The 24,055-nt window shown below is 54.8% G+C and overlaps 4 protein-coding genes across 5 annotated transcripts; 3 read left to right on the top strand and 1 right to left on the bottom strand.

Moving 5' to 3' along the window:
- Positions 1–33: 33 nt before the first annotated feature.
- LOC132079334 (mRNA export factor GLE1-like) lies at positions 34–2,712 on the top strand. The gene is made up of 2 exons (XM_059481855.1): positions 34–288; positions 790–2,712. The coding sequence occupies exons 1-2, from the start codon at positions 34–36 to the stop codon at positions 2,710–2,712; spliced, it is 2,178 nt and encodes a 725-aa protein (XP_059337838.1).
- A 2,259-nt stretch (positions 2,713–4,971) lies between these two features.
- COMMD4 (COMM domain containing 4) lies at positions 4,972–6,873 on the top strand. Its single transcript, XM_059482249.1, has 8 exons — positions 4,972–5,211; positions 5,291–5,362; positions 5,457–5,522; positions 5,758–5,797; positions 5,916–6,035; positions 6,210–6,290; positions 6,370–6,546; positions 6,677–6,873. The coding sequence occupies exons 1-8, from the start codon at positions 5,209–5,211 to the stop codon at positions 6,715–6,717; spliced, it is 600 nt and encodes a 199-aa protein (XP_059338232.1). The 5' UTR covers positions 4,972–5,208; the 3' UTR covers positions 6,718–6,873.
- A 204-nt stretch (positions 6,874–7,077) lies between these two features.
- On the top strand, positions 7,078–10,830 carry NEIL1 (nei like DNA glycosylase 1). Of its 2 annotated transcripts, XM_059482300.1 has the most exons (9): positions 7,078–7,520; positions 7,617–7,736; positions 8,225–8,303; positions 8,786–8,885; positions 9,015–9,139; positions 9,597–9,624; positions 9,928–10,001; positions 10,115–10,343; positions 10,490–10,830. In XM_059482300.1, the coding sequence occupies exons 1-9, from the start codon at positions 7,093–7,095 to the stop codon at positions 10,507–10,509; spliced, it is 1,203 nt and encodes a 400-aa protein (XP_059338283.1). In that variant the 5' UTR covers positions 7,078–7,092; the 3' UTR covers positions 10,510–10,830. The 2 variants fall into 2 exon arrangements, with proteins under 2 accessions (XP_059338283.1, XP_059338284.1); XM_059482301.1 differs by lacking the exon at positions 10,490–10,830 and having other exon boundaries at positions 7,093–7,520; positions 10,098–10,160.
- Positions 10,831–11,072: 242 nt separating this feature from the next.
- Positions 11,073–22,899, bottom strand: MAN2C1 (mannosidase alpha class 2C member 1). Its single transcript, XM_059482110.1, has 26 exons — positions 22,784–22,899; positions 22,281–22,406; positions 21,645–21,768; positions 21,354–21,424; positions 21,032–21,209; positions 20,370–20,559; positions 19,919–20,025; positions 18,615–18,725; positions 18,289–18,381; positions 18,060–18,176; positions 17,517–17,612; positions 17,100–17,245; positions 16,557–16,680; positions 16,283–16,404; positions 15,692–15,777; positions 15,062–15,232; positions 14,340–14,422; positions 14,072–14,166; positions 13,845–13,949; positions 13,532–13,688; positions 13,080–13,223; positions 12,886–12,995; positions 12,271–12,350; positions 12,000–12,145; positions 11,740–11,843; positions 11,073–11,666 (listed from the first exon to the last, which is right to left on the bottom strand). The coding sequence occupies exons 1-26, from the start codon at positions 22,873–22,875 to the stop codon at positions 11,549–11,551; spliced, it is 3,096 nt and encodes a 1,031-aa protein (XP_059338093.1). The 5' UTR covers positions 22,876–22,899; the 3' UTR covers positions 11,073–11,548.
- Between the last annotated feature and the right edge of the window lie 1,156 nt (positions 22,900–24,055).

The following is a 24,055-nucleotide window of genomic DNA, read 5'->3' as shown; positions in this document are numbered from 1 at the left end:
GGCAGGGACAATGTGCCAGCCAATCATCCCACCATGGCACAGAGCCGTGGGGTCAACCTGCACAGGGATGAGATGCTGGTAGAGCGCACCGACACTGAACAAAGCAGTGGAGACAGCCTGCACTCCCAAGCTGAGTTACACAGGTGTCCTGCAGCCACCCTGGGCTCTGCCTCTTCTCTGTACCCTGCTGCACCAGCCTTTGGAGCCACCACAGGCTGCCCTGCCTTTCCTCTGTGTCCTGCTGCTTCAGCCAAGACCACCGAGACCACAACCACCTGCTGTGAAATGGCAAGCTGCTGTGGAGCCTCCTCTGCCTGCTGCCAGGCAATGCTCGGCCACTGCAGGGTAAATGGCTGCTGTGGAGCACATGGCTGCTGCAGAGGGCTGCCTGCCACCGAGCCTGGCTGTGCCACAATGGCAAATGAGCACTCTGTGACCAAGCCTAGCTGTGCTGGCTCTGCTGCTGCGCTGCAGGGACTCCCAGCTCTCGCAGAGTCAAAGCACCTTAGAGCTGTTCCAGTTATGCCTGTGCAGTCATTCCAGCAGCATGCACCAGGGACACACACATGCCCGGATACAGCACACATGCCAGTACTGCCTCCTCCCAGAGCCCATTGGTCCAGCTCTGAGACTGCACTTTCTGCCCAACTGCCATGGGGTGAGTCCAACCATCGCTGCAACTCAGGGACAGGCCTGGGAAATACATCACCAGAAATCCCTGGAAAAAACAGCAGATCAGGGAATCCCTCAGCAGTCACTGCTGTGACTGCACTGCCACCATTGGAGCAGAAGATTGCTTTGGATTGTCTACCAGCAAAGGATACGAGAGAGAACCAGAGCCATCATCCCTCAGCAGAGACACAAAATATCGTCACCATTGCCGCATTACCAACAGTTCTGCCCAATCCTACTGGGCAAAAGGAAAACGATCATCTTAGTCTCCTGGAAATAAACCAAGAAGTTGCTCCAGCAGTTCTGTCATCTAAAGCTGCAAAAGTCGAAGACTGCATTCGGATGTATGAAGAGATGCACAGGCTGAAAGCAAGGGAGAGGCTGAGACAGCGGCAGGAGAAGCTGGAGCAGATGGTGAGGGCAGCCTATGCCCAGGCCAGTGGGCAGCTGAAGCACTTTGATGAACTGAGGGAGCTGAAGCGGCATCAGGAATTCCAAGAGCTGCAAGAAGTAATGGAGAAGACCTCAAAGGAGGCTCAGAGGCAGCAAGAGAAGTTGAAGGAAGAACACCGACGTAGAGCAAAGATATTGAACCTAAAATTGCGTGAGGCAGAGCAGCAGAGGCAACACCAGGAAGAGCTGGAGCTTCTGCGCAGGAAAGAGGGCCAGGAGAGACTGCACCGCCTTTACTCCATCCAGGAGGAACTGCTGCAGCTGAACCAGCAGATTGATCCCAGCTCCAGGCACAAAGATTTGCCCAGAATGGATCTGTCTGTGTGCAGCAATCGTGGCAACCAGATCTGTGCACGGGTGTCAGGGCTCATCCGCACCACGAGCAAGAGGGGGCTCCCAGATCCAGCAGGTGTGGCCAGCTCTGAACAAGCCCTGCAGGAGATGAGAGGGGTGATATCCAGCATGCAGCAGGAAATCACTGCAGCTCTAGAAGGAAGAAAGAGGAAATATGAAGAGGAAAAGAAACAAAACCAGAAAGAGATAGAGAAAAGAGAGCAGATGATGTGGCAGACTTCTGTCCCTGCACAGCAGTCGTGGGGAAAGCAGGAGAAGGAAGGACTTCAAGTTGAAACAGAAGGAAGCATCATGCAGTGGTACTGGCAGCTTCAGGATGCTGCTGAGCAATGTGTTGCTGCTTTCAGTGATATTGGAAACTGCAGAGGCGACACTGAGGTGAAGAAGATAAAGACAAACCTGCAGAAAGCAGCTACAATCCCTGTGAGCCAGATCTCTAGCACATCAGGCTCTCAGCTGAGAGAGGTGTTTGATAAGATCAATAACCTGCTGTCTGGGAAGCCTGTTCAGACTGAAGGCCAAACGGTGTGGGTGACTCAGCATCCACAGGGGCTGGAATTTGTTTGTTACAAACTTGCAGAGAAGTTTGTGAGACATGGGGAAGGAGAAGTATCTTTTCACCACTATTCAGCTTTCCCAATTGCTGCAGTGCTCTCAGGAATCTGGGAATTACACCCTCGAGTTGGAGACATCTTTTTAGCTCATCTGCACAAAAAGTGCCCATATTCTGTGCCATTTTACCCCGCTCGGAAAGAAGGCACTTCTATGGAAGAGTATCAGAGGATGCTTGGATATGAAGTTCATGATTCTAAAGTGGAAGAAGCAGATCATTTTCTTAAAAGGATGTCAGGAATGATTCGTCTCTACGCTGCCATCATTCAGCTCCGCTGGCCTTATGGAAGCAGACAAGGGGCTCATCCTCACGGTCTGAGCTATGGATGGCGCTGGCTTGCGCAGATGTTGAATCTGGAGCCTCTGGCAGATGTGACAGCTGTGCTGCTTCTGGATTTCCTGGAGGTGTGTGGCAATGCTCTGATGAGGCAGTATGGGATTCAGTTCTGGAAAATAATGCTCTTCATCCAGAAATTCTATATCCCAAGAATTGAAGCTGTGACCAGCTCGGGCCAGATGGGCTGTTTGTCACGTTTGAAGACTTTTGTGCAGAAATGTCTACAGGCAGAGGAAATTCCATTACCAAAGGGCATTCTGACACCTTCCTTTTGGAGAACATAAGTCAGTCTGTATTTCCTTTCCCCTTCATGTTTAATTTAAGAAGATTTATTTTTTTACACTTAGAAGCTAATCTTTGCATTAGATCTTTATAAGTTTTTGTATAGTTATTTTGTATAAGTTTTGTATAGTAAATTACCGAAACTTCAAGACTTTTCCTTCATATGTTTAATTGTGGAGGCTGGTAAACTGAGGAGAAGCTTACCATACTCCCTTGGAGGGACAACCCTTAAGCAACAACCTCCCTAGTCATGGTGAGGAAAAAAGCTTCCCTCAGAATGCATTGTTGCATGTTGGCTCTGTGTATCCCATTTGCCCTTCCCCTTTGTTCCACCCCTGTGCCCTCATTTAATTCGTTCTGATGTTCTGCCCTGCCCCTCAGTATCCCTTTATAAACCCTGCTCTCATTGCCTGGGAGAGTTCTTAATCCCTGGACCCTTTGGGGGTAGGAGCTCAATAAAGACCCTCTTTGGAACCCCATACAAAGATTCTCTCCTTTTCTTCTGTGTTGCTCGTGGCTGAAATCACCCAAGAGCTGAAATCACTGGACGAGAGCACGATATGCCTGTGCACCCAGGACCTGTTTTTAGAGATGCTTCTCTGGGAAGGTCGCAGCACTCTACCACCTCTGCCTGCTACGACATTTAATCATGTAGAAAATGCTTTAAATCCATTATCCTGATGGCTCCAGAGATTAAGGACTCTTGGACTGAAAAGCTGCACAATGTAATGCAAGTTCCATTGTGCAGTTCATCTCATGGAAGTGAAAATACCCACAGAGCAGAGTAGCAAAAGCTGCTTACACACTGAATCACTTAAGAGGACCAGAACAATCCCAAAACCCAGTAATCTTAACCCATTTCCTATCATTACAGTCATCAGGTGATGCCCAATCACCTAAAGCAATGACAAAAGACATTCTCACAAACAGGAGGGAAGGTCCATGGGGATGTGGATATGGGTGCATTTCCACAGACATCAGAACAGGATGGACACCAGCCAGGTGTGTCTGCCCTGCCCTACGTCCTGCTGGGGACCAGAGACTGCATCCTCCTGATGGTCCCTCAGCAGATATCATGGACCAGTGATTTTAACAACTTCTACACCTCTTACACGGAGATTTGGGACCTTCTGAAGTGACAGTTTAAGGATTTTACCTATTCAAACGACGCAAAGATTTTATAAAATGAGGTCTTGAGTATTTTATATATTTAAAAGTCAAAACCTGAACTTGAGAGGTTGTTTTCCATGTTATCTTCTCACAGTTCTAAAGTTAAAATGTTTCCAGTTCATAGAGTTAAGTTATAAGTTTGTAACCTCCCAGTTATAAGCCTGGGGCATGCCAATTTGAAAGTTTGTATTGTTTGTGATTCCGCCTGACAGCTCCTGGGAATGAATGTTACAACTTCATTGTAACAACATCACCGGCTGAGAGAATCTAGGCTTGTTGAGTTGAGCAGATTCATCTGTGTCACCACTCTGTCCTGCCATCCTGTGTGCAAAGGGCCCTTGCAGAGGGATGACAGAGAACACCTTGCATGTTTTAGAACAGAAAGGGGGAGCTGTGACAGCTACAGCTGGCCTAGAGCTGCACAGGAAATTTGGCCTAACAGACACCAACTCAGCCAGCCTAGCTTGTTAGAAGAGAGAAGTAAACAAGTCCCCAGGGACAGGATGGGTTTAAGTTCAAACAGCAGACTGTCACTGATGGTGGAGACAGGAATGTGACATACACACACCGAGGTTCATGCAGCAATAGCCAACATCTATTGAAGTGCACCCCCTTTCATAGGGGCTTTGAATGTCCTGCTCTTACAGACAGGAGGGGATAAAGGTCATAACTCTGCCCAGCTCACAGGCCAGTGATATGTGCGCATTCTCGGTTCAAAGGGATTGCCTGGGTTCCCCTGCGGCCAGGTGCAGTTGCTCGTGCACCAGAACAGGATCTTTATTTCAGGTCGAGGCCTGTGAAGCTTCAGCCCTGGCTCCGAACGCCACATTTCCTCTCCGGCTCTGCGGCCGCGGGTGCGAACGCGAGTGCGGGTCTGAGGCGGCGCCTCCGCTGCCCTCAGGGCGGTATGAGGGGCCGGGCTGGGTCGGACTGCGCCTGCGCGGGCTGGGCTGGGCGGGACCGCGTCCGGACAGAAAGGGCGGCTGTGATTGGACAGAGCGGAGAAAGGCGGGCTTGGATTGGCGGCTGTAATTGGACAGGGCGGGGATTGGCGGGCGGAGCGCTGTGAGGGGCGGCCCGTGGGAGCGAGAGGTGCCGGTGGGGCGGGGCCTGCGCTGCTGGACGGGCCGGGGGCGCCTCGGGTGCCGCTCCGGGACCCCCGTCCCCTCCTCCGGCCGCTCTCCTGCCGAGTCCCGGCCAAAAGGCCCCGCAGAGCCCCTACCGGAGCGCCCCGGCTGGGAGGGGCGTAGCGGGCAGGGGCCCGGGAGTGGTTCCGGGTCGGAAGGGCGACTCTGCCGTAGCAGCGCGGACCGGGGAGCGGCGGCGACATGGTGGGGAGGGGTTGGGCGGCGGGGAGCGGGGAGGGCGTGCGGAGCCCGCTGCCGGCTCTGACCGCCTGTTCTCCCGCAGCGCTTCCGCTTCTGCGGGGACCTGGACTGTCCCGACTGGGTGCTGGCCGAGATCAGCACCCTGGCCAAAATAGTTAAGTGTCCCCCGTGTCCCCCGTGTCCCCCGTGTCCCCCGCCTGCTCCCCGCCTGCTGCGGGCCCGCCGTTCACCCTCCTTCTCCCCCGCAGTCCTCCGTGAAGCTGAAGCTGATCTGCGCCCAGGTGCTGCGGGACCTGCTGGGGGAGCCCATCGAGGTAAGTGTGGGGTACCGCAGTGGAGGCCAACGCTACAATGGCATAATCAGCAACGTTAATTAATCTCGTGTTCTTCATGCAAGCCTCAGCGTTAAGAACGCTACTGGCCTCTACTAGTAGTACTAATATGCATAGTAAGTTTTATTATTATTAATGTTTAGGTAAGACTTGTCAGTGTTAACGCTGGTAGTGAGTGTGTTAGCTGGTGCTCACCGTATGCTCTGCTCTCCCACAGTATGACAAGATCCTGAAGCTGACCTCAGATGCAAAGTTAGGTGAGCACTGCTGTCCTTACCAGGATCCCCCGATGGAGCCACGCTGCAGGGATGGGCAGCAATGGATCTGGGGCTGCCTTCCCAAGGTGACAGAGCTCGCCCTCCCTCCTGTCTGCAGAGTCAGGGGATGTGAAGGCGACCATTGCTGTCCTCGGCTTCATCCTCTCCAGTGCAGCCAAGCACAATGTAGACAGTGAGTCTCTGTCAAGCGAGCTGCAGCAGCTGGGACTGCCCAAAGGTAGGGAAAACCCTGAGGGTGGCAGTTCCCACCCAGATGGAGGGCAGGCTGGCTGCTGTGCTGTCCCCATCACCTCCCATCCGTGCCGTCGGTCCCTGGGGTGCTTTGGGGGGTTTGGCAGCCGCAGGTCGGTGTGAGCAAAGGGGTTTTCCCCTTGTGTCCCCTGACGAGCAGAGCATGCCAGCGGGTTGTGCCGTTCCTATGAGGAGAAGCAGAGCCCCCTCCAGGACAGGCTCAGGGCCTGCAGCCTGCGATGTGAGTGGGGTGCTGGGGGTTTGGGGTCACCCTGCGGGAGAGAGCCGGGCTGCTGACACCATGCCACTGCCCACCCTAGTGAGCCAGCTGGGCTCGGTGCGCTGGCGGGTGGATTACACCCTGAGCTCCAGCGAGCTGCAGGAGGTCAATGAGCCCGTGGTGCACCTCACCTTCAACGTGCGCGACAGAGGGTGTGAGAAGATGACGGCTGTCCCTGTGACGCTCTCGGCCAACAAGTTCTGGGTGCTGCTGGCAGGTGAGGCACTACGAGGGGTGGCAGCGGGGACCTCCGTGGGGGATCCTGCGGGGGGAATTGCTGTGGGAGGCATGCTGGAAGGGATGCTGCAGTACCAGCAGCTCCCCTACATCTCCACATCTCTCTGCAGAGCTGAAGCAGGCCCAGGCGCTGATGAACACCCTTCTCTGAGGAGCCAGGAAAAGACCCCGGCCACGGCGGGAGGCTGCGACACTGAGCTGGGAGTCCAGATTGGTGCTCCTGGCTGCAGAGCAGGACGTTTCCCTTCCCTCCGGGCTCCCGAGGCTCCTCGGGGCAGCTCCAATAAAGTCTCGGTGACAAAGCTGAGCCGTGTCCCGCTGTGTCGCCCCGCGTTGTGCAACCTCCGCCCGCGGCGGGACCGCCCCGGCAGGGCACCGACCTCCGGGATCAGCGCGCAGCCAATGGGAGCGCGCACCGCCCGCGCCGCAGCCAATGGGAGCGCTCCCCGCGCCCCGCGCAGCCAATGGGGGCGGGCCGTGCCCCGGCGGTGGCGGCGGGCTCGGGCCGTGCCGTGCGGCCGCCACCATGCCCGAGTGCCCGGAGCTGCACCTGGCCGGGCGCTTCATCAACGGGGCCTGCGGAGCGCTGGTGTTCGCGGGCGGCGTGGAGCGCTCGGCCGTGGGGCGCGGCCCCGAGGTGCCCTTCCGCAGCGAGGCCTACGGCATCTCGGCCGTCGCCCGGGGCAAGGAGCTGCGGCTGACGCTGAGCGCGCTGGACCCCGCCGCCGGTCCCCCCGCGCAGGACCTGGTGTTCCGCTTCGGCATGTCGGGCTCGTTCCGGCTGTGTCTCGCCGCCGAGCTGCCCCGCCATGCCCACCTGCGCTTCCTGACCCGGGAGAGCCCCCCCCGCGCCCTCTGCTTCGTGGATCCCCGGCGCTTCGGGTCCTGGCGCCTGGGGGACGCCTGGCAGCCGGAGCGCGGGCCGTGCGTGGTGTCCGAGTACCAGGCGTTCAGGTGAGCCCCCTGGGAACGCCCCCGCTCGGGTTTGGCCGCTTTCCCTGCACAAACATGGCCGGGTGACTCTTCTTGATGGCCCGTGCTCGCTTGCAGGGAGAATGTGCTGAAGAACCTGGAGGACAGGGCTTTTGACAAGCCCATCTGTGAGGTGCTCTTAAACCAGAAGTATTTCAATGGAATTGGGAATTACCTGCGTGCTGAGATCCTGTACAGGTAAGGTGGGTTGAGCACCCACTACATAGTATTATATAGTTTTGGGGTTTATAGCCTAATTCATAGAAACTGTGTAAGTTCTACTAGACAATCTGCTCCTTATGAAAATTTGTTTACCACTCTTGTCTTTTACTTAAAACATGCCTCAACTCTATGCCATGCTGTAGTTGTGTGAGAAGGACTAAGTTTCCCACTCCTGAGTGTAGGAATTAAATGTAGCTAGAGTTAGAAAGAGCCATCAGGGCAAAGAACAAGGAAACTGCAGTAGAGGGGTACAGGAAGTGGGTGGGAGTTGAGGGAATGCATTTTTCCTAAACGTGGAATTGAAATGAAATATACCAACTAGACATTGAAACCTATCGTGAAAACGTGTCCCTCAAAATAATAGATTGTTATGGACAACAGCAGCTTCTACTACTGTTGCTTACATTGTTTTCTTTTGTTGAAGAAAAGGGGTGACAAGGACCTCCTTTGTATAACTCTCTCAGGTTGAAGATCCCTCCCTTTGAAAAAGCTCGGACCGTGCTGGAGGCCCTGAAGGAGCAGGAGCAGGAGAGGAGGAAGAAGGTGGGGAGCACCAGGTGCTTTCACAGGCTCAGAAAGCAGCAGGTTTCCAGACAGATGCCAAAGGCAGAGGTTTGGTTGCCCGTGGCCCTTCATGAGCTTCCTGCCCTAAGGAAGTCTACAAGTGTTTTTGGGGTGGGTGGAGAGGAAGAGGAGAGGGAAACAAACACCTTGCAAGCTTAAAATCCCCAAGGGGAAGGCTGCAGTAAAGCCCAAGGCTGATCTTGTGGCCTCAGGGGAGAGGAAGTGGCTATTTTAAGCCTGAGAACAAACTACACGACCTGCTGCTGGTGTTTCTGTGTGTTAGCCCTCTTTCATGACTTTGTAGCTAAGCTGGAAGGCTACTGTGTGGTGAGCTCAGGGCTATTGTGTGTGGAGAGCTCATCCTCTGGAGGGCAAGAGATGGGGAAGAGGACGGGAGGAGAGAAGCTGAGGAAGCAGAGGCAGCTGGCAGGTGACTTCTGTGCCCTTCTCCATGCCTGCAGGATCCTTCCCTGACACTGAGCAAGAAGGTGAAGCTGAGGCAGGAGAACCCAGATCTGCTGGAGCTGTGCCACAGCGTGCCCATGGAGGTGATCATGGCAGGTGAGGGGACGGGGCTGGCAGGGAGGGCAGGGCTTGGCATGCTCAGCATCAGGAGGTCTGGGGGGCCACCCTGACATGGTGATCACAGCTTCTGCTCTGATTCTCTCCTTTCCCTGTCTGCCCTCCCAGAGAAGCAGCTCCTGGACCCCGAGCACCCAGATAATTACTCCAACTTTAAGAACTGGCTGCAGTGTTACTTGGTGCCCGGCATGAGCTCCCTGCGAGACCGCAGTGGCAGGACCATATGGTTCCAGGTAGGAGCCTGGGAGCCCCCAAACCACTCCTCCAAGGGGACACTGGCTTGTTTTCTGCTTGCTGAGACTCCCATTGCTCTGTGTGCCTGGGGGTCTCCCTCTCCATCCAGCTCCTGGGCATGGGGGGTGACAAGGACCTCCTTTGTGGTGGGCAGCCAGCTAATGGATGGTGGGCAATCTGCAGCAGATGGAGGGAAGAGGGGGTGTTTGGGTGGTCTGACAGCCCTGTTCTTCCCTCCTGGGCCCTGTGCTTGGGGCCTTGCAGGTACAGGGAACGATGGCAGAGTCCCCAAGGCAAAGGGCAGGCAGAGCAAGCCCAACTCTCCTGTTTTCCCAGGGAAATGTGGCTGTTTCCCTGTTACTGTAGTGGCTGGAGGATGGAGAAGGGTCAGGGATTCTGCTGCTGCTGCCTGCAGAATGACTGCACCCCAGCCAATGCTCTGTGCCTTCCTTACAGGGAGAGCCTGGCCCCATGGCTCCCAAAGGTGAGTTTCCTCTCCCCTTCCTGTGGGACCTGCTCCAGGAGGGCTCCTAGGAAAGCCTGTTCTTGCTGTGCAGCACAGGGGCACAGGCAGGAGCAAAGCCATTCTCTCTGGGGTGCTGACACTCCTGTGACAGCCGTTGGCACCAGGGGACAGAAGCCATTTGTCCCCAAGGCTTCTTACCAGCATCCAAACCTGCCTGGGGGCAGCTGGTTTTTCATCCTCACTCAGAGCAGCATCCCTGCAAGTGGGATGCTGTTCCAGGCCCTGCCTCACCCTCTCCTCACCCCACATCCTCTGGTGCAGGGCAGAGACCCAGCAAGGCGCCCTGCAAGAAGAGCCCAGAGCTGAAGGCAGAGCCCGAGGCACTGAGCCCCAAGGTGAGCAGCTTTGTGGCTGTGTCTGGCTGTCCTGCTGCCCCTGCCCTGTTCATGGTGATGATCCCACATGGAGTTGCCCACCTTGGTCATCTCCAGCTCTGACACTCACCCAGGTCACCCCCCGTGCCCCGAAGCAGCGCCGCAGGGCTGCAGCGAAACCCCCAAAGGAAGTGAAGGAAGAGCAGGAGGAGAAGGAAGTGAAGGAAGAGCAGGAGGAGCAGGCTGGCAGGCCAAGGAAGGGCCGTGCTCGTGGGAGGAGGACAGTGAGTGCTGCCCCAGCCTCGCCTGAGGTGCCTCAGAGTGTCAGGAGAAGCCGCCGCGCATCCGCTCGCAGGGGCACAGGTGAGCCTGGCAGTGCCTTTGTGCACCCCTGGGGGCTCTGGGAGAGCTGCCTGGTGGTAAAGGGATGGAGGGCAAGGAGAGGAGCCCATGGGGCAGAGCTGGATACCCCTTTGCCCTCTGACTCCTCATTTCCTTCTGTTCTCCAGGTGCAGCCCTTGCCGTGTGAGTGTCACCTGCTGCCACCTCCTGAGGGGCCAAGAGGAGCTCAGGCAGGGCCTGGCCACGGACCAGGGTTAGTGCTAGTGAAAATGGAGCTGTTCCCTGCCTGTGCTCACATTTACTTGCTGCTGTGCCATGCTGCCAGTGTGGGAGGGAGAAGCTGAGCCTGGTGATGGGGCTTTTCCTGCTGTCCACAGGCATTTCAGGGAAAAAAAGGGTCAGGTCTATGTGTTGTACTGGACTCTGACTCTTCCCTCTCCCTCCTCCCTTTCTGGCTGCTGACCAAATCACTGTTTTTAGCTGACTAATAAAGTATTTTGTGTAGAAATCATCGTGCATGCCTTTTCATGCAAAGGATAAATCCCTCTGTGCCCAGCCTCTTCTCCACAGGGGCTGGAGCAGGCTTCCCTTCTGCCTCATCCCCCCCAAAATAAAGGTCAGTTCAGCCTCCCCAGTGCCAGGAGTGAGGTCCTGCTCAGGCAGACACTAAAAGAGCAACTACAGCAAACACCTGGGAGGAGGCAGGTCAGTGCAGTTACCTGGAAACAGGTTAAGAAAACAGGCTGGAGCTTGTTTTTATGTAATTCTCTTGATTTTTTTTTTTTTTTTGTGTTTCTTCTTCTGCAAGGGCAGTGCAAGGGGCAGGCAGGGGGAGAAGGGAAGGAGTGGAGTGTGTTTTTACACACTGCTGGACAAGATGAAGGCTGTGACACAGGAGTCACTGTAGAAGCTGCTGGTCCCCAAACCTCTACAGCAGAAGCAGGGGCCACCAGCCTATCTGCACCTTTGTCCACACTTAAATGAGCTCAGAACTCACTCAAGACCACCCACTCTGGTCGGGCAGTGGGCAGCTGCCCTCCTTCCCTGAGGAGCAGGGTTGTTCAATCCCTGCTCTCCAACACTTGGGTGCAGGACAGAGGGACAGTGCCCTGCCCTGGAGCTGCTGCCTTGCACAGCTCTTGGCATGGGGAACAGCTCAGCCTGTGATTTGAGCTCCCAGGGCTGGTCCAGGTGGCTGCAGCCCCAGTAAGGGGCGATGTTTGGGGTCAGTGGCTCCAGACCAGGAGCACGGAGAGCACACGGAAGGGTGTGAAGGAAAGCCTCAGGCCCTGCTTCTCCAGGGGCAGGTGGCCCTGCGCAAGGGGACGCTCCAGGAGGTCACAGCTGGGGACAAAGCACAAGGCTGAAGGACTGATCTCCATCCCCACACACCCCCAGCCCTCCTGCCTGCACTCACAGCATCGCCTCCTTCACGGGGAGGGGGGTCTGGAGCCAGGCAGTGACTGTGCTGCCGTGGGCCTCGTAGAGACGAACCACCACAGCCTCAGGCCTGTCCTCAGCCTTGGGGGAGTTCAGACACATGAGATCAGACAGATGAGACAGGCACAGCCCCTCCAGCACAGGCTGCTGTGCCCAGCTGAGCCTGACCACCAAAGAGCAAACCCTGCTCAACAACAGCTCCTCAGCCCCTCTGCCCTCCTGTACCCCAGCACCTGCCTGCTTGACAGCCTCCAGCACGATGGCAGGTGAGCTGACAGAGAAGGCACTCCAGGCTGGGCACTGGGCACAGCTGGCTGGCACCACGTGGAGGGGGAAATTCAAGTTGTAGGCTTGCTGAATCACACCGGCCTCCTGGAAGGAGCCTGCAGCACAAGAACTCTCTGTGGTCAGTGTCTGTACACACACAGCCAGGGGCACTCTCACCCCAAGGCTCACTGGAGCAGCTGCCACCCTGCATGTCCCCACAGGGCCCAGCTCTGTCACTCACCCTGGTGAGGCATCACAGCGTAGGTGAACTGGTGGTGCCCAATATCTGCTGTGGCATCAGGGGACTTGGGTGCTCTCAGCCTAAGGCAAGGTGAGGGTAGTGAGACTGGTGCCTTGGCAGCACCCAGTGTCACCCAGAACACTGTGACAACACTGCTGCTTCCCGTGCTACCTTGAGCTGGGCCCTGATGTGGAAGCAAACACACAACAGCAAACAGACCCTGGACAGCTCTAGAAGCTAAAAAACTGGAGTGTCATCCGTGAAAATTGCAGCTCACTAAGTCAAACTGAAGTAGGCATTTTGTTTTAGCTTTGTATGCACCCTAACATTAACACTCCTGTTCCTTTCCTCTCCTTAAGCCTCCCTTCCTGGTCAGCAACAGAAAAGCTACCTGCTACAAATATAAGTCTGATCTTTCCTCAATTATCTTTGAGCACAGTTCACAGGAATTAGTTCTAACTGACTAAAATAATTCCCAGAAAACAGCCACCCACCAGGCTATTTCCTTGTTATAACTGAGGTCATTTAGGAGCAGGTGTTGCCTTGATTTCCAAGGGACCCCTCAGAAGGCAGAGTGCCCCAGCAGCCCCCCTCAGCCACCCGCCCCTCACTCACAGGGAGAGGCTGAGCACGTTCCTGTGGGCCGATGCTCCGTACTTGCAGTCGTTCAGCAGAGCCACCCCAAAGCCGTGCTCAGAGAGATCCAGCCACTTGTGAGCCCACACCTGAGCAGGCACAAGGGATGTTCAGCACACAGGGGCACTGCCTGCAGCAGGAGCAGCCCCAGGAGCAGAGCAGCTCCCTCTCACCTCGAAGCGAGCCCAGTCCCAGGACGTGTTCCAGTGCGTCGGCCGCTGCAGGTGCCCAAACTGGATCTCGTAGGTGGCGTTCGTGCTCCGCACCTGCACGGGGAACTCCACCTTCAGGAACTTGTGGGCCTCCTTCCACTCCACCTAAACGTGGCAGTGGAAGGATGTCACCATGGGGGACTGACAGGCAAACACTGCATTTCTCATGTCCTGGTGTGCAGCAGCCAGTGCATGCCAGCTACAACAAAATCACACCAGAGTCTCAACACGGATCAACTGGTGGGTCCCACCTCCACCCCTGGCCCTTGGGACCCCAGCCTTGGGCTGCTTGCTCAAGCAGGGGACTCCAGGGAAGAATACAGCGAGGGGGGATATAATTCAGGCCCAAGGTGCAGCTCCCCAGCTCCCAGCTGCACAGGGTGTCAGTGTCACACAGCAGCCACGGGCCAAACCTGGGTCAGGAAGCGGAGGTAGGGGCACATGGCATCCAGGATGATCTCCTGGGTTAAGGTGCTGCTTTTCCCCACCTGCAGGGAGAAGCTCACACTTCCCCGCAGGCCCCCAGCCAGGGTGATTTCCAGAGGCTTCAGCAGTGTGGTCACTGGCTTCCTAGAGAGAGGAAGGAAGGCAGAGAGAGTCTCAGCCTGGTAGATCCCAATCCCAATGCAGCAGGCACTCACTTCTCTCTCACAGCTAGGACTGACAGGGAGGCAGGAATCTCAGGGCAAACCCAAAATCCAGGTGCTGCATGCACTGCTCCTCTACCTGGTTTGCAAGTGATAATCCATCACATCCCAGGCATCCCAGTAGAGGGGAACATCATCAAAGAGTGCAAACTGGTTGGCATAGCAGCCATCTGGGACTGACTCTCTGAAAGAAAGTGGAACAGGGGAACAGCAGCATCAGAAAGACTGGCAGTGGAGAAAGGTGCACAGTGAGAAGTCCTGGGAGAGGTTTGAGGAGCTCAGGGCCAGGAACTGGGTGACACAGACCTCCCTGAGTCCAGCAGCTGAAGCGAGGTCAGGCGCCCCATCGTGTCCAGGCAGACAGCAATGACCCCATTCTCCATGGTAATGGAGCCATCCTCCTTGGGAAAAGGCCAGAAACAGGTGTCACACACCCACACCTGTGGGAGCTGTGCCTCCAAAGCAAATTTAACATGTGGATTCCTGAGATTTCTCCTCCTTTCAACCCTAACCCTGATTTCCACTCAAACAACCTCTGATGTGGGGAACCTGAGGAAATCTGCCTTGTGCTTACCTGTTTCCTCACTGCCACAGGCTGAGGAGGCACAAATGGCTCCTGCACCAGGGCATAGCCCATGCTGGGGACTGTCACCAGAGCTGGAAAGAAAAGAGGTTCTGTGTGACCGTGTTCACAGGGGTCTCAGGCTGAGGGAAGAGATGAGGATCTGACTCCATGTTTCAGAAGGCTTGATTTGTTATTTTATGATATATATTACATTAAAACTATACTAAAAGAATGGAAGAAAGGATTTCCTCAGAAGGCTAGCTTAGAATAGAATAAGAAGGAATGATAAGAAAGGTTTGTGGCTTGGCTCTCTGTCCAAGCCAGCTGACTGTGATTGGCCATTAATTACAAACATCCAACATGAGACCAATCACAGATGCACCTGTTGCATTCCACAGCAGCAGATAATCAATGTTTACATTTTGTTCCTGAGGCCTCTCAGCTCCTCAGGAAGAAAAATCCCAAGGAAAGGAGTTCCCATAAAAGATGTCTGTGACAGTTCTGCTCCAACACTCACCCCAGACTGAACCCTAAGTGACACCACTGCTGCCCTGCTGCTGTCATGTCAGATCTACCGCCTCCTCCCATACCCTCCTCTTCCTCATGCATACTTCAGAGCACTTTATTCCCTTTCAAGTTGTCCAAAGAACAAGCTGAACAGTCAATAAAAGCCTCCCCAGGGGAGGGAAAGGCAGAGCATTTCCCTGTTAGGAACTCCAGGTCAGACATACCCAAAGTCTCTGTTCCACCTGGTCCAGGGCTGGCGATCACCTCGGTGCGTTCCCAGGCCAAGGTGTTCAACACGAGGGAGCTGTGGGTGCTGCAGGCCTGGGGCTGCAGCAGATCCCTGCACAGGCACTGCACAGCCTCCTCCTGCAGCTGAGCACCAGCCCTGCGGATCTCTGGGCAACAGAAGGGCCTCAGTTGGCTCTGAGAGAGCTTCTGGCACTCTCCATGCAAATGTACACACACTTCATCTCCTTCCAAGCTACAATTGCTAATTATCATTAATTGCTATTATCTATTAGCGATTCAAGTGTATAATTATTCCGAACTTTGTTGTTACAAGATTACAATGAGCTGTGCCAGCTCGGCTGGAAAATTCCGGTTACCGAAGCTCCTGCAAGCACCCCTGGGCAGGCAGAAACAAACCTTGCTGGGGGCCTATCCTGGCATGCCAGCAGCAAGCAGAAAAGGCAATAAATTGGGATGGTTCTCAATCCCCTGGCTGCTAATTTAACACCATTTCAGACATGCCTGCTGAGCTGGCCCTGGCAGCCCAGGGCTGGAGCCTCCCCAGCCCCACCAGGCAGCAGCTGCTGCCACAGGTGAGCGCCCTCCCAGCCAAACTCCCTGCTCACCTGTGTAGTATTGCAGGGCATCCTCAACCACCAGCTGGATGCAGCTGCCTGGCAGGACATCGTGGAACTGGTTGAGCAGCAGTAACCTAAAACAGAGAGCAGAAACCAGGGAAGAAAGTGGCACAGAGCGCCGGATTTGTGCTGGCTTAGAACAAGCTCTTCTCTCAAACAAGAGCCCTGTTTGCAAGACAGACAATCTTAATAACTGTTCCTTATTCCCCCATTACCCAGCACTTGAGAGAAAAGGATTTTTTCCACAGCATCCTTTAAATCCCTTCATGTTAGGGCCCGTCAGCTGTCAGTAAACCACAACCACGGGCAGTAAGAGATATTTGTTTTTACCCCTCAGGGCTATGAGATACCTTGTTGCACAAGCTCAAACAAGCCAGAACTGGGGAGGAAGAAGCTTTGGTAGGAAATGAAGCTTCCAGACAGCAGAGCAGTGAGGGTTTGGAGTTATCTTTCAGCAGGAGAATCAAGCAGAGCAGCAAATTCTTTCCAGGTAGGAAAATTTGCAGCAGGGGCTGTGCACACACAGTGCTCAGCACTGAGCTCTGCCCCAGCACCAGCAGTGCTCCCTCCCTCACTCACCTCCAGAGCTGCTGGAGGTGGCTGGCAGGGTACTGGAACGCTGAGTCCTGAGCCACAGCCAGGCTGCTGAGCACTTCCACGTCATGCAGAATCCGCTCACACTCTCGATTGCCCTTCTTTATCTGGTAAGGACAGAAGGGAGATGCTCAGGAGGTGGGTAGCTGGGATGGATCTCTCATACCAGCAGCAGAATCCCTGCTCCAGGGCAGCAGGGTTGGCTGCTTGCAGGTGTTGTGAGTGTGCTTGGCCCCCTTGCCTGGGATGGGACCCTCACCTGGGCCTGAGTGGTGTAGGTGCCATTGTGCAGCTCGAGGAAGAGCTCTCCCACCCAGGTGCACAGCTGGGATGATTCCTTCTCCAAGACAGAAAAGAGCTGGTCTGGAGTGGAGATCTGCACCCTGTGGGACAGACACACAGACAGTGATGAGCTGGGGAGAAGCTGGGGAGAAGCCTGGGGAGAAGCTAAGAGTGCATCTGGGCTGGAAAGGTGTCAGGCCTCAAAATCTGCAGCACAACCATACAAAGTATTCCCCTCTCCCTTCTCCTACCCCTCTCCTGTGACATTCCCCAGGCACAGCTGCTGGGCTGGCCCTTCACCCCACAGCTCTCCTGAGGGCTCACAAGCAGTCCATGGCTGCCCTGTGGACCTCTTCTTACAGCTCTTGATGATGGAGAGATTCCATGCCCTGAGAATCCTTCCCAGCCTTCTGCTTGCCCATCTCCCTGTCCTTCTCCCTTTCTTTGGCACTGCTGAACACCAGACCTGGCTCAGAGCAAATGCCCCTGCCAGGAGAGAGGGTGGGAGCACTCCTCTCACCTGGGCAGCCCATCTGTGTCTCTCATTCTCTTCATCCTGTCCAGCATCTTCTGCGTGGGGCCTCCTCCTCCATCCCCAAAGCCGAAGAGGAATGCGCTGTGGTTCACACGGCCTTTGTCCTTGTTGTTCTTCACTGTTTTCAGCACCTGGAGGGATTTTTGGGCAGCTGCAATCCCCTGGCACCCAGCCCCAGCTCCCACAGCTCCATACAAGAAAGCCAGGTCAGTCTTTAGGGTGCAAAGCCCAGTTTTGCTCTTCTTCCCCAGCCCAAAGTGCCTAAATCAGGCACAGGCACATCAGGCACCCCAACAGCCTTTGTCCAACAATGCTGCCAGGTATCCTGCTCCCCCCCACTCTCCCAGAGCCCCTCAGAGGGCTGGCACTGCCCTTCTCATGCAGGTCTGGCACCTCACTCACCTCTGCCACTCGCCCCTGCATCCCATAGGAGTCACCAGGGGGGAAATGGGTCAGGACCTGGGAACCGTCAATGCCTTCCCAGAAAAAGGTGTGGTGCTGGAGGGGAGAGAAAGGAAAATTGTGGTGCATAAGGGCATGGCAGAGCCTCCTCAGGGTTCAAAGTGGGCCTTCACTTTCTCTCCAGGGAGGTGCAGGATGCCCTGATGGATCAGTGCAAGGAGAGGACAAGAACAGGGAATGCCACCAGGGCAGGGGCTGGATTGCTGTCCGTTGGATCTGCACACAACTCACAGCTTCCCATCTGGAAGCAGAAGGAATATCTAGGCCAGGGGCCTGGCTGGATTAGAGATTAGACATCTCTAATCATGTCCTTCCTCTCTCCTGAAGCCTGACAGGACATCCCTGCCACCAAAACCTAGCGGCTCCTGGAAGCAGAGCCTGTGTTAGCTGAACTGAGGAGCTGTGGAACCAACAGGTCCAGCCCTGCAGAAGACTCCAGCACCCACAGTGTCCATCCCCTGAGGAGAAGGCAGCAGAGCTCACCGGGAAGGAGTTCACCAGGTTCCAGCTGAGCTTCTGCGTGAGGAAGCGCCGGATCCCAGAGCCACGCATCAGCTGGGGCAGCTGGGCCGAGTACCCAAACGTGTCTGGCAGCCAGAACTGGGGCACAGGAGCACAGGGAGAGACACACACAGGTCAGCCCAGCCCCACAAAGAGCAAGGGCTGCAAGGACACGGTGGGTGAGGAGGGTGTGATGGAAAAGAACAAGTACCTCTGTGCAGATCCGGCCAAACTGCTCCTGGAAGAACCTCTGGCCCTGGAGAAACTGCCTCACCATGGACTCCCCGCTGGGCAGGTTCCCATCCTGGGGAAGGCACAGGGAGGCCATGAGGAAAGCCAGGCAGAGGGAAGGAGAGATCTTGTAAGACCTCCATAGGAGCACTGTACTTTTGCCAGGCTGGACGCTTCAGACAGCTGCTGCTCCTAGGCCTGGAGACCACCACCAAGCAGACAGGCTCAGCAAAGGCTCTGCTCCCCCCTGGTCCCAGAGGGTGGCACAAGGAGGGTGTGCCAAGCCAGGCTCACCGTGCTACTCACCATTTCCACCCAGGTGCCCCCCACAGGGATGAACTGTCCCTTGGCCGCCAAGTGCTGAATGCGCGCGTAGAGCCCGGGGTAGCAGCTCCGCACCCACTGGAACTGCTGAGCCTGCCAGGGCACAGGGGTCAGCCCCAGCTCCCCACAGCCTGCCCTGCCCCCTGCAGCACTTCTGGCTCGTCACTTGTGGGATTGCAAGCCTCTCTGAGCTCCTCAGAGAGACACATGAATGCAGCGGCTGAATTAAAGCCTTTGGAGAAATTAAGATGTATTAAGCCACATAGATACGAAGCAGAAGTGTAGGTTTAAGTGCAAGTGTAAGTTACAGTTTTAAGAAAGTAGAAATATATTTTAAGTACCTTAAGAAACTGTGTTAGCTAGTAAAGGCCCTAAGGCCTAGTTTAAAGTTCAGTAACTTAGCTCCAGACATATCAAAAACACAGCAGAACTTTGACTGCATCTCTAGAACAGACAGAACTATATGTGTAAATAGATAGAACTATTCACATGAATAGATGATAAACTTATACATGTAAATTATAAGTAAGAAAACAGATAGTGTATCTGTGTATATAGACAATATTATATACCTAGTTTTTTAGGTAAGAGCTGACACTACTTTCATACTACTTTCGCAGATTAGAATGAAGTTTAGATTGGTTTAGAAAGAATGTTTTAGAATCATGCTTTTAGCTTAGATTGGTAGTTTTGTGTATAAGAGTCCCCCTGTATTAAAAGGAACAAGAAGAAGAAGATAAGAAGGAAGAAGAAAGAAGAAAAGAAAGAAGAATAAAGAAAAAAGAAAGAAAGGAGAAAGAAGAAAGAAGAAAGAAGAAAGAAGAAAGAAGAAAGAAGAAAGAAGAAAGGAGAAAGAAGAAAGAAGAAAGAAGAAAGAAGAAAGAAGAAAGAAGAAAGAAGAAAGAAGAAAGAAGAAAGAAGAAAGAAGAAAGAAGAAAGAAGGAAGGCCGTGGTCCCTGCTGCTGCTGTTCCTGCACGAAGCCTGGGACTTCCCTACACCAGAGAGCAGCTGTTGCAGCTGCAGCTCTTGCCTGAGACTCTATGCCAGAAAGCTTTTAGCATGGGTTTTAATACTTTAGCATGGACTTTTAACACCTTGAACTCTCTGCCTTCAAGACTGATGTATTCATGCAATAAACAACTTTATATCCACTAACAATTGCCCTTGTCTCCTTGAAGAGCCCAGACCCCAAACAGCCTCAACCCAGTTACATCCCCCCATCTTCTTTGCTGGAGAAGCAACATGCCAGGAGCAGAGGAGAGGTGTCCAGAGGGAGATCCCTCACCTGGGAGCAGGCAAAGGTGAGCTCTGGATTGTGCTCCATCAGATGCACCACGGTGACCCAGCTCCGGGCACACTTACGGATGGTCTCCTCATAGGGCCACAGCCAGGCTGCAGGGACAGGCAGCCATGGTTATCACCTAACACAAGCTCCTCACGGAGCTGGAGCCTCTCTGAAACCCCTCCTGGGATGGGAAATTGAGGGGTGAAGCCCAACAGGTGTAAGACAGCAGGCTGTAATTCACCCCTCATCCCCAGTCCCATCAGTGTTCCAAAGGGCTCAGCCAGCCAGACTCATACTCCTCACTGCCCCAGTGACAAACCAGCAATGTGGCAGCACACAGGGCCCATTCCCTGCTCTCAAGGTGTGCCTGGAGCCCAAGGGCAGCCTGTTCTCCCCTTGGGCAGCACACCCTGGCCTCCAGTGAGAGGAGAGGGAGCGCTGCTGCTCTCACCAGAGTCAATGTGGCAGTGTCCCATGGCATGGATGGTGTGCTGGCTCTCGCCGTTCCTCTGGCTGAAGATGGCTGCAGCCTGGTCCCGTGCAGCAGGGAAGGTGGAGGGGTCTGTAACATCACACACGTTGACCATCTGGTTGGCAGTGTAGAGTGCCTGGAAACTCCTCTGGTTCTCCTCCCCGAGGAGCTGGGGTTGAGAGGGATAAAAGCATGACTCTGGCCACTGTATCAGCTCAGATGTTACCTGTCTCCAGGAGAACCTGCTACCTTCTTTCAACATCTATCTCAGGCAGTCATAACAGGTAAACACCATGTCTCTGCTTCACAAACACAGCCTTTGGCCTTTTCTCACATGCCTTCCCAATCCAGGTTCCACATATGCCCATTCCAGGGGACTGTGGTAAACATAGCCTGCTTTGGAGCAGAAAGCAGATGAAAAAACACCTATTGGCTTCTCTCAATTCAGTTTTCTCCAACTCTAGAATATCCTGAGTTGGAAGGGACCCACAAGGATCATCAAGCCTAGACAGTGTCAATTGTGCTAAATTGCAGAAGCAGCAAACATTTTCTCCTCCAAGGTCTCAGGCCATAGAACAGCAGCAGGAGAAGAAGCAGTGAAGCTGAGGAAAAGGTGAAAAAGGGAAGAAGAGCTCCCAGACCTGAGCCATGTCCAGCAGTATTTCCAGATCCACCAGCAGTTCATAGACATCTCTGTTGAAGACAACCAGCTCAGCCTTGCTCAGGGTAACCCTCCTGTCCGGGTCTGGAGGGGCGATCATGCTGCCCTTGCCAGCTCCAAAGAGCCCATTGCAGGCCAGCTCCACGTACAGTGTCAGGCTGTGGGGACATGAGGAAACCATCAGGGAGCAGTCACAAGCACCAGGACACAGACAAGGACGTGTGTGTGTCCTCAGCCCCTTGGCTTCCAGCAACACCAAGGTCTCCCAGCAGCGGGGGGCTCTGGCATGCCTGATCACCCACCTGTGGGGCTCTGACTCTTTCAGGCTTCTTGTCAGGATGTAGCTGGTCTTCTCACCTTCCTTGGTCAATCCCTGCACAGGGAGATGGCACATTCAGCAGAAGTCCATGACAGCAGGCTGGATGGGCAGGATAAGATACCCCAAAGTCCAGAGGGGCTGGTCCCACACACTGTGGGATAATTGTTGGCACAGGAACAGGAACAGAGCCCTGCACAAACCACGATATGGATTCCAAAGGTCACCCTGTGTACACAGCAGGGCACTGGCACACCTCTGATCCGTGTCTCCATACCTGGACGGGCTGGGCATCTCGCCACACCATGCCCTCCCCGTCACTCTCCCAGACGAAGTGCACTTCCCGCCCTGCCCACGCCGGGGGGATGCTCAGCTCCACCTTAAACCAGCACGTCTCCCACCTGGAAGAGAGCAGGCAGCAACCTCAGTCCACTGTGTGACCTTCTCCCGAGGGACAGCACGCTCCCTCAGAGCCCTCCATGGAAAAACCAGAGAGGGGACAGCCCACGAGTTTGATGGGATTCACACACAGGATGCTGCCTGTCCACATACACACCTGATTTAACCTGTGCCTTTCTGGAACCCCAGAGAAACCGGCAGTGGCATCTTGTCTGCCCACTGCTGGGTTAAGAATCTCCTCCCAAACTTGACAAGCAAACACATCCCCCCAAGAAGCGTCAGAGACACAACCACGGTCACAAGGAGCTATCAGCAAAAACCAGCAAGAAACTTGTGAGTTCCCTCATGAAATCTCCCTTAGGGCTTCTGAGCAGCCACCTCCAAGCACTCAGCAGGGAAGATCAACTCAAGCCTTCACCAGGGAGAGCTTGTGAGCACCCACCCACACAAACACCTCTGAGACACGAGCTCCGACCCCACCAGGGGCACAGCACCACCGAAACCTGCTACTCACGTGGGCCCGAAGGATTCTCCCACTTGCGCCGGCCCGAATTGCTGCGCCACAGCCTCCTGGTACGGGATGCGCCGCGGGGTCTGGAGGCAGGACAGCGATGCCGGGGGACAGCGATCCCCGAAAAGCCTGCGGTCCGAGACGGGCACATGAACAAGATCAGTCCCGCTCGGACAAGCCCAGGGACAGAGAGCTTTCACAGCTCGGCTGAATCGCCCTGCCAGCACCCATCACCCTCAATAATATTAACAGATGGCTGGGGAATAAAGGGCCTGGGCGGCCAGGGGAGGGCAGGGGGCTGCGGGGCTGTGCCGTGGAGCCCCAGGACAGCGCTCTATGCCCACTAAGGAGAGTGTGTGTGTGTGAGATTTGTCCCCTCAGCGTGAGACCACTGAGCCCCCCGAGCCCCGCACCCACGGCCGGCAGCGCCCGGGGCAGCGTCCCCAGCCCGCGGGGACCCAGCGGAGCGCCCCGAGAGTGTCCCGGAGAGTCCCCGCGCCGCCCACCTGCCCCGCAGGTTGCAGTCGGTGAAGTAGGAGTCGGACAGGAACTTCTCCACTCGCTCCAGCGCCGTGCGCCGGTGCTTGATCGCGGCCATGGCAGCGGCCGAGCCCCCGCCCCGCCCGGCTCGGCGCAGGCGCGGCCGAGCCCGCCCAGAGCCGGGGATCACATTACAGAATACAAAAAGCAAGATCAAATAAAAAGAAAATTGGAAAAAAAAGCAAACCTCTGCTATTGTACAGGCTGGGAGCAGAGCTGGGGTGTCAGATGGAGCACCAGAGGCAGAGGTCTCCCCATGGTGTGTCCCAGGGACCTGCACCAGCCCCCTTGGCTCAATGACGTGCAGGCATAGGACCCACCAAGCAGCAGCAGCTGGTACTTCCAAGCTGGCCAGAAGTCTTAATCACCAAAGATTTTCCCTCCCACATCACCTTGAGCATACACCAGAATAAAAAAAGGGGGGAAGTAATAGGGGAGCGTGCATGATACCTTTGGAATGGAAGAGGACACATGAGAGCCCCTTCCTGCCTGGTTACAGCAAGGAGAAAGGACGCAGGTGATTTATTGCTAGCAAAGTGTGTGTTCTATGATTCTGTGAACCTGCACAGTGAGTCCAGGGACGATGGAAGCCACTCCAGGTGTGCAGCACTGGCAGCAGGGATTTTTGCTAGGAAAGCCACCTCCGTTTGAGGAGGCACGGTGCAGTGGTGGCTGTCGCGGCTTACAAAGTCTGTGCTGACTTCTTTATTTTTAAATTCAGAATCTTCCCCCGTGTTTTAAATATCTGCCAGCGTTAAATTTCTCTGCTTAAAAAAATATATATCCCATATGTGGATTTCTGGAGTGAAATGCACCAAGCCCCCCCTCAGTCCCTCCTCCTTCTCTTGCCCACACACACACACACAGCAGCTCTGTCGAGTACTGGCTTGGTATTTCCCATGATGTTTTCTCCAAGACAGAAAGGGAAAAATACATCAGCACAATCAGCCCCAGCTGAGTTGCTCAGCAACACTTCCCAAAAGCAAACATCCTTGGAGCTGGAAGACAAGGTGGATAAAAATTACCCACCAGGAAAAAAGCCAAACATTAAAAAAAATTAAAATTATATACTCTATATTTATATTTCTTTCAGGCTGCTTATACCTCAGTTGTTTAACCCCCAAGTGCACATGCTGCTTCTGCTGTTTCCTCTTGCCAGCCTTAGAAAAGGGGTTGGATTACACCTCCCTCTTCCCCCCTCCCCTCTCCCACCCCAAAACCTGCATGCTGCAACAGTG

This window comes from Ammospiza nelsoni, chromosome 14 (assembly GCF_027579445.1).
Source record: "Ammospiza nelsoni isolate bAmmNel1 chromosome 14, bAmmNel1.pri, whole genome shotgun sequence".
NCBI lineage: Eukaryota > Metazoa > Chordata > Aves > Passeriformes > Passerellidae > Ammospiza > Ammospiza nelsoni.
This window is presented reverse-complemented; position numbering and strand designations above follow the sequence as displayed.

Excerpts from the sequence above, each read along its gene's own strand:
- MAN2C1 (XM_059482110.1), bottom strand. The coding sequence starts at position 22,875 with ATGGCCGCGATCAAGCACCGGCGCACGGCGCTGGAGCGAGTGGAGAAG. Across the intron at positions 22,407-22,783 it reads GACTGCAACCTGCGGGGCAG|GCTTTTCGGGGATCGCTGTC; the intron begins GTGGGCGGCGCG and ends CTCGGACCGCAG. Across the intron at positions 11,844-11,999 it reads TGCTGGAGGCTGTCAAGCAG|GCTGAGGACAGGCCTGAGGC; the intron begins GCAGGTGCTGGG and ends AACTCCCCCAAG.
- LOC132079334 (XM_059481855.1), top strand. The coding sequence starts at position 34 with ATGGCACAGAGCCGTGGGGTCAACCTGCACAGGGATGAGATGCTGGTA. Across the intron at positions 289-789 it reads CAACCACCTGCTGTGAAATG|AAGATTGCTTTGGATTGTCT; the intron begins GCAAGCTGCTGT and ends CCATTGGAGCAG.
- COMMD4 (XM_059482249.1), top strand. Across the intron at positions 5,798-5,915 it reads GACCTCAGATGCAAAGTTAG|AGTCAGGGGATGTGAAGGCG; the intron begins GTGAGCACTGCT and ends TCCTGTCTGCAG. Across the intron at positions 6,291-6,369 it reads CAGGGCCTGCAGCCTGCGAT|TGAGCCAGCTGGGCTCGGTG; the intron begins GTGAGTGGGGTG and ends TGCCCACCCTAG.
- NEIL1 (XM_059482300.1), top strand. The coding sequence starts at position 7,093 with ATGCCCGAGTGCCCGGAGCTGCACCTGGCCGGGCGCTTCATCAACGGG. Across the intron at positions 9,140-9,596 it reads GCAGGACCATATGGTTCCAG|GGAGAGCCTGGCCCCATGGC; the intron begins GTAGGAGCCTGG and ends CCTTCCTTACAG. Across the intron at positions 10,002-10,114 it reads CCGAGGCACTGAGCCCCAAG|GTCACCCCCCGTGCCCCGAA; the intron begins GTGAGCAGCTTT and ends ACACTCACCCAG.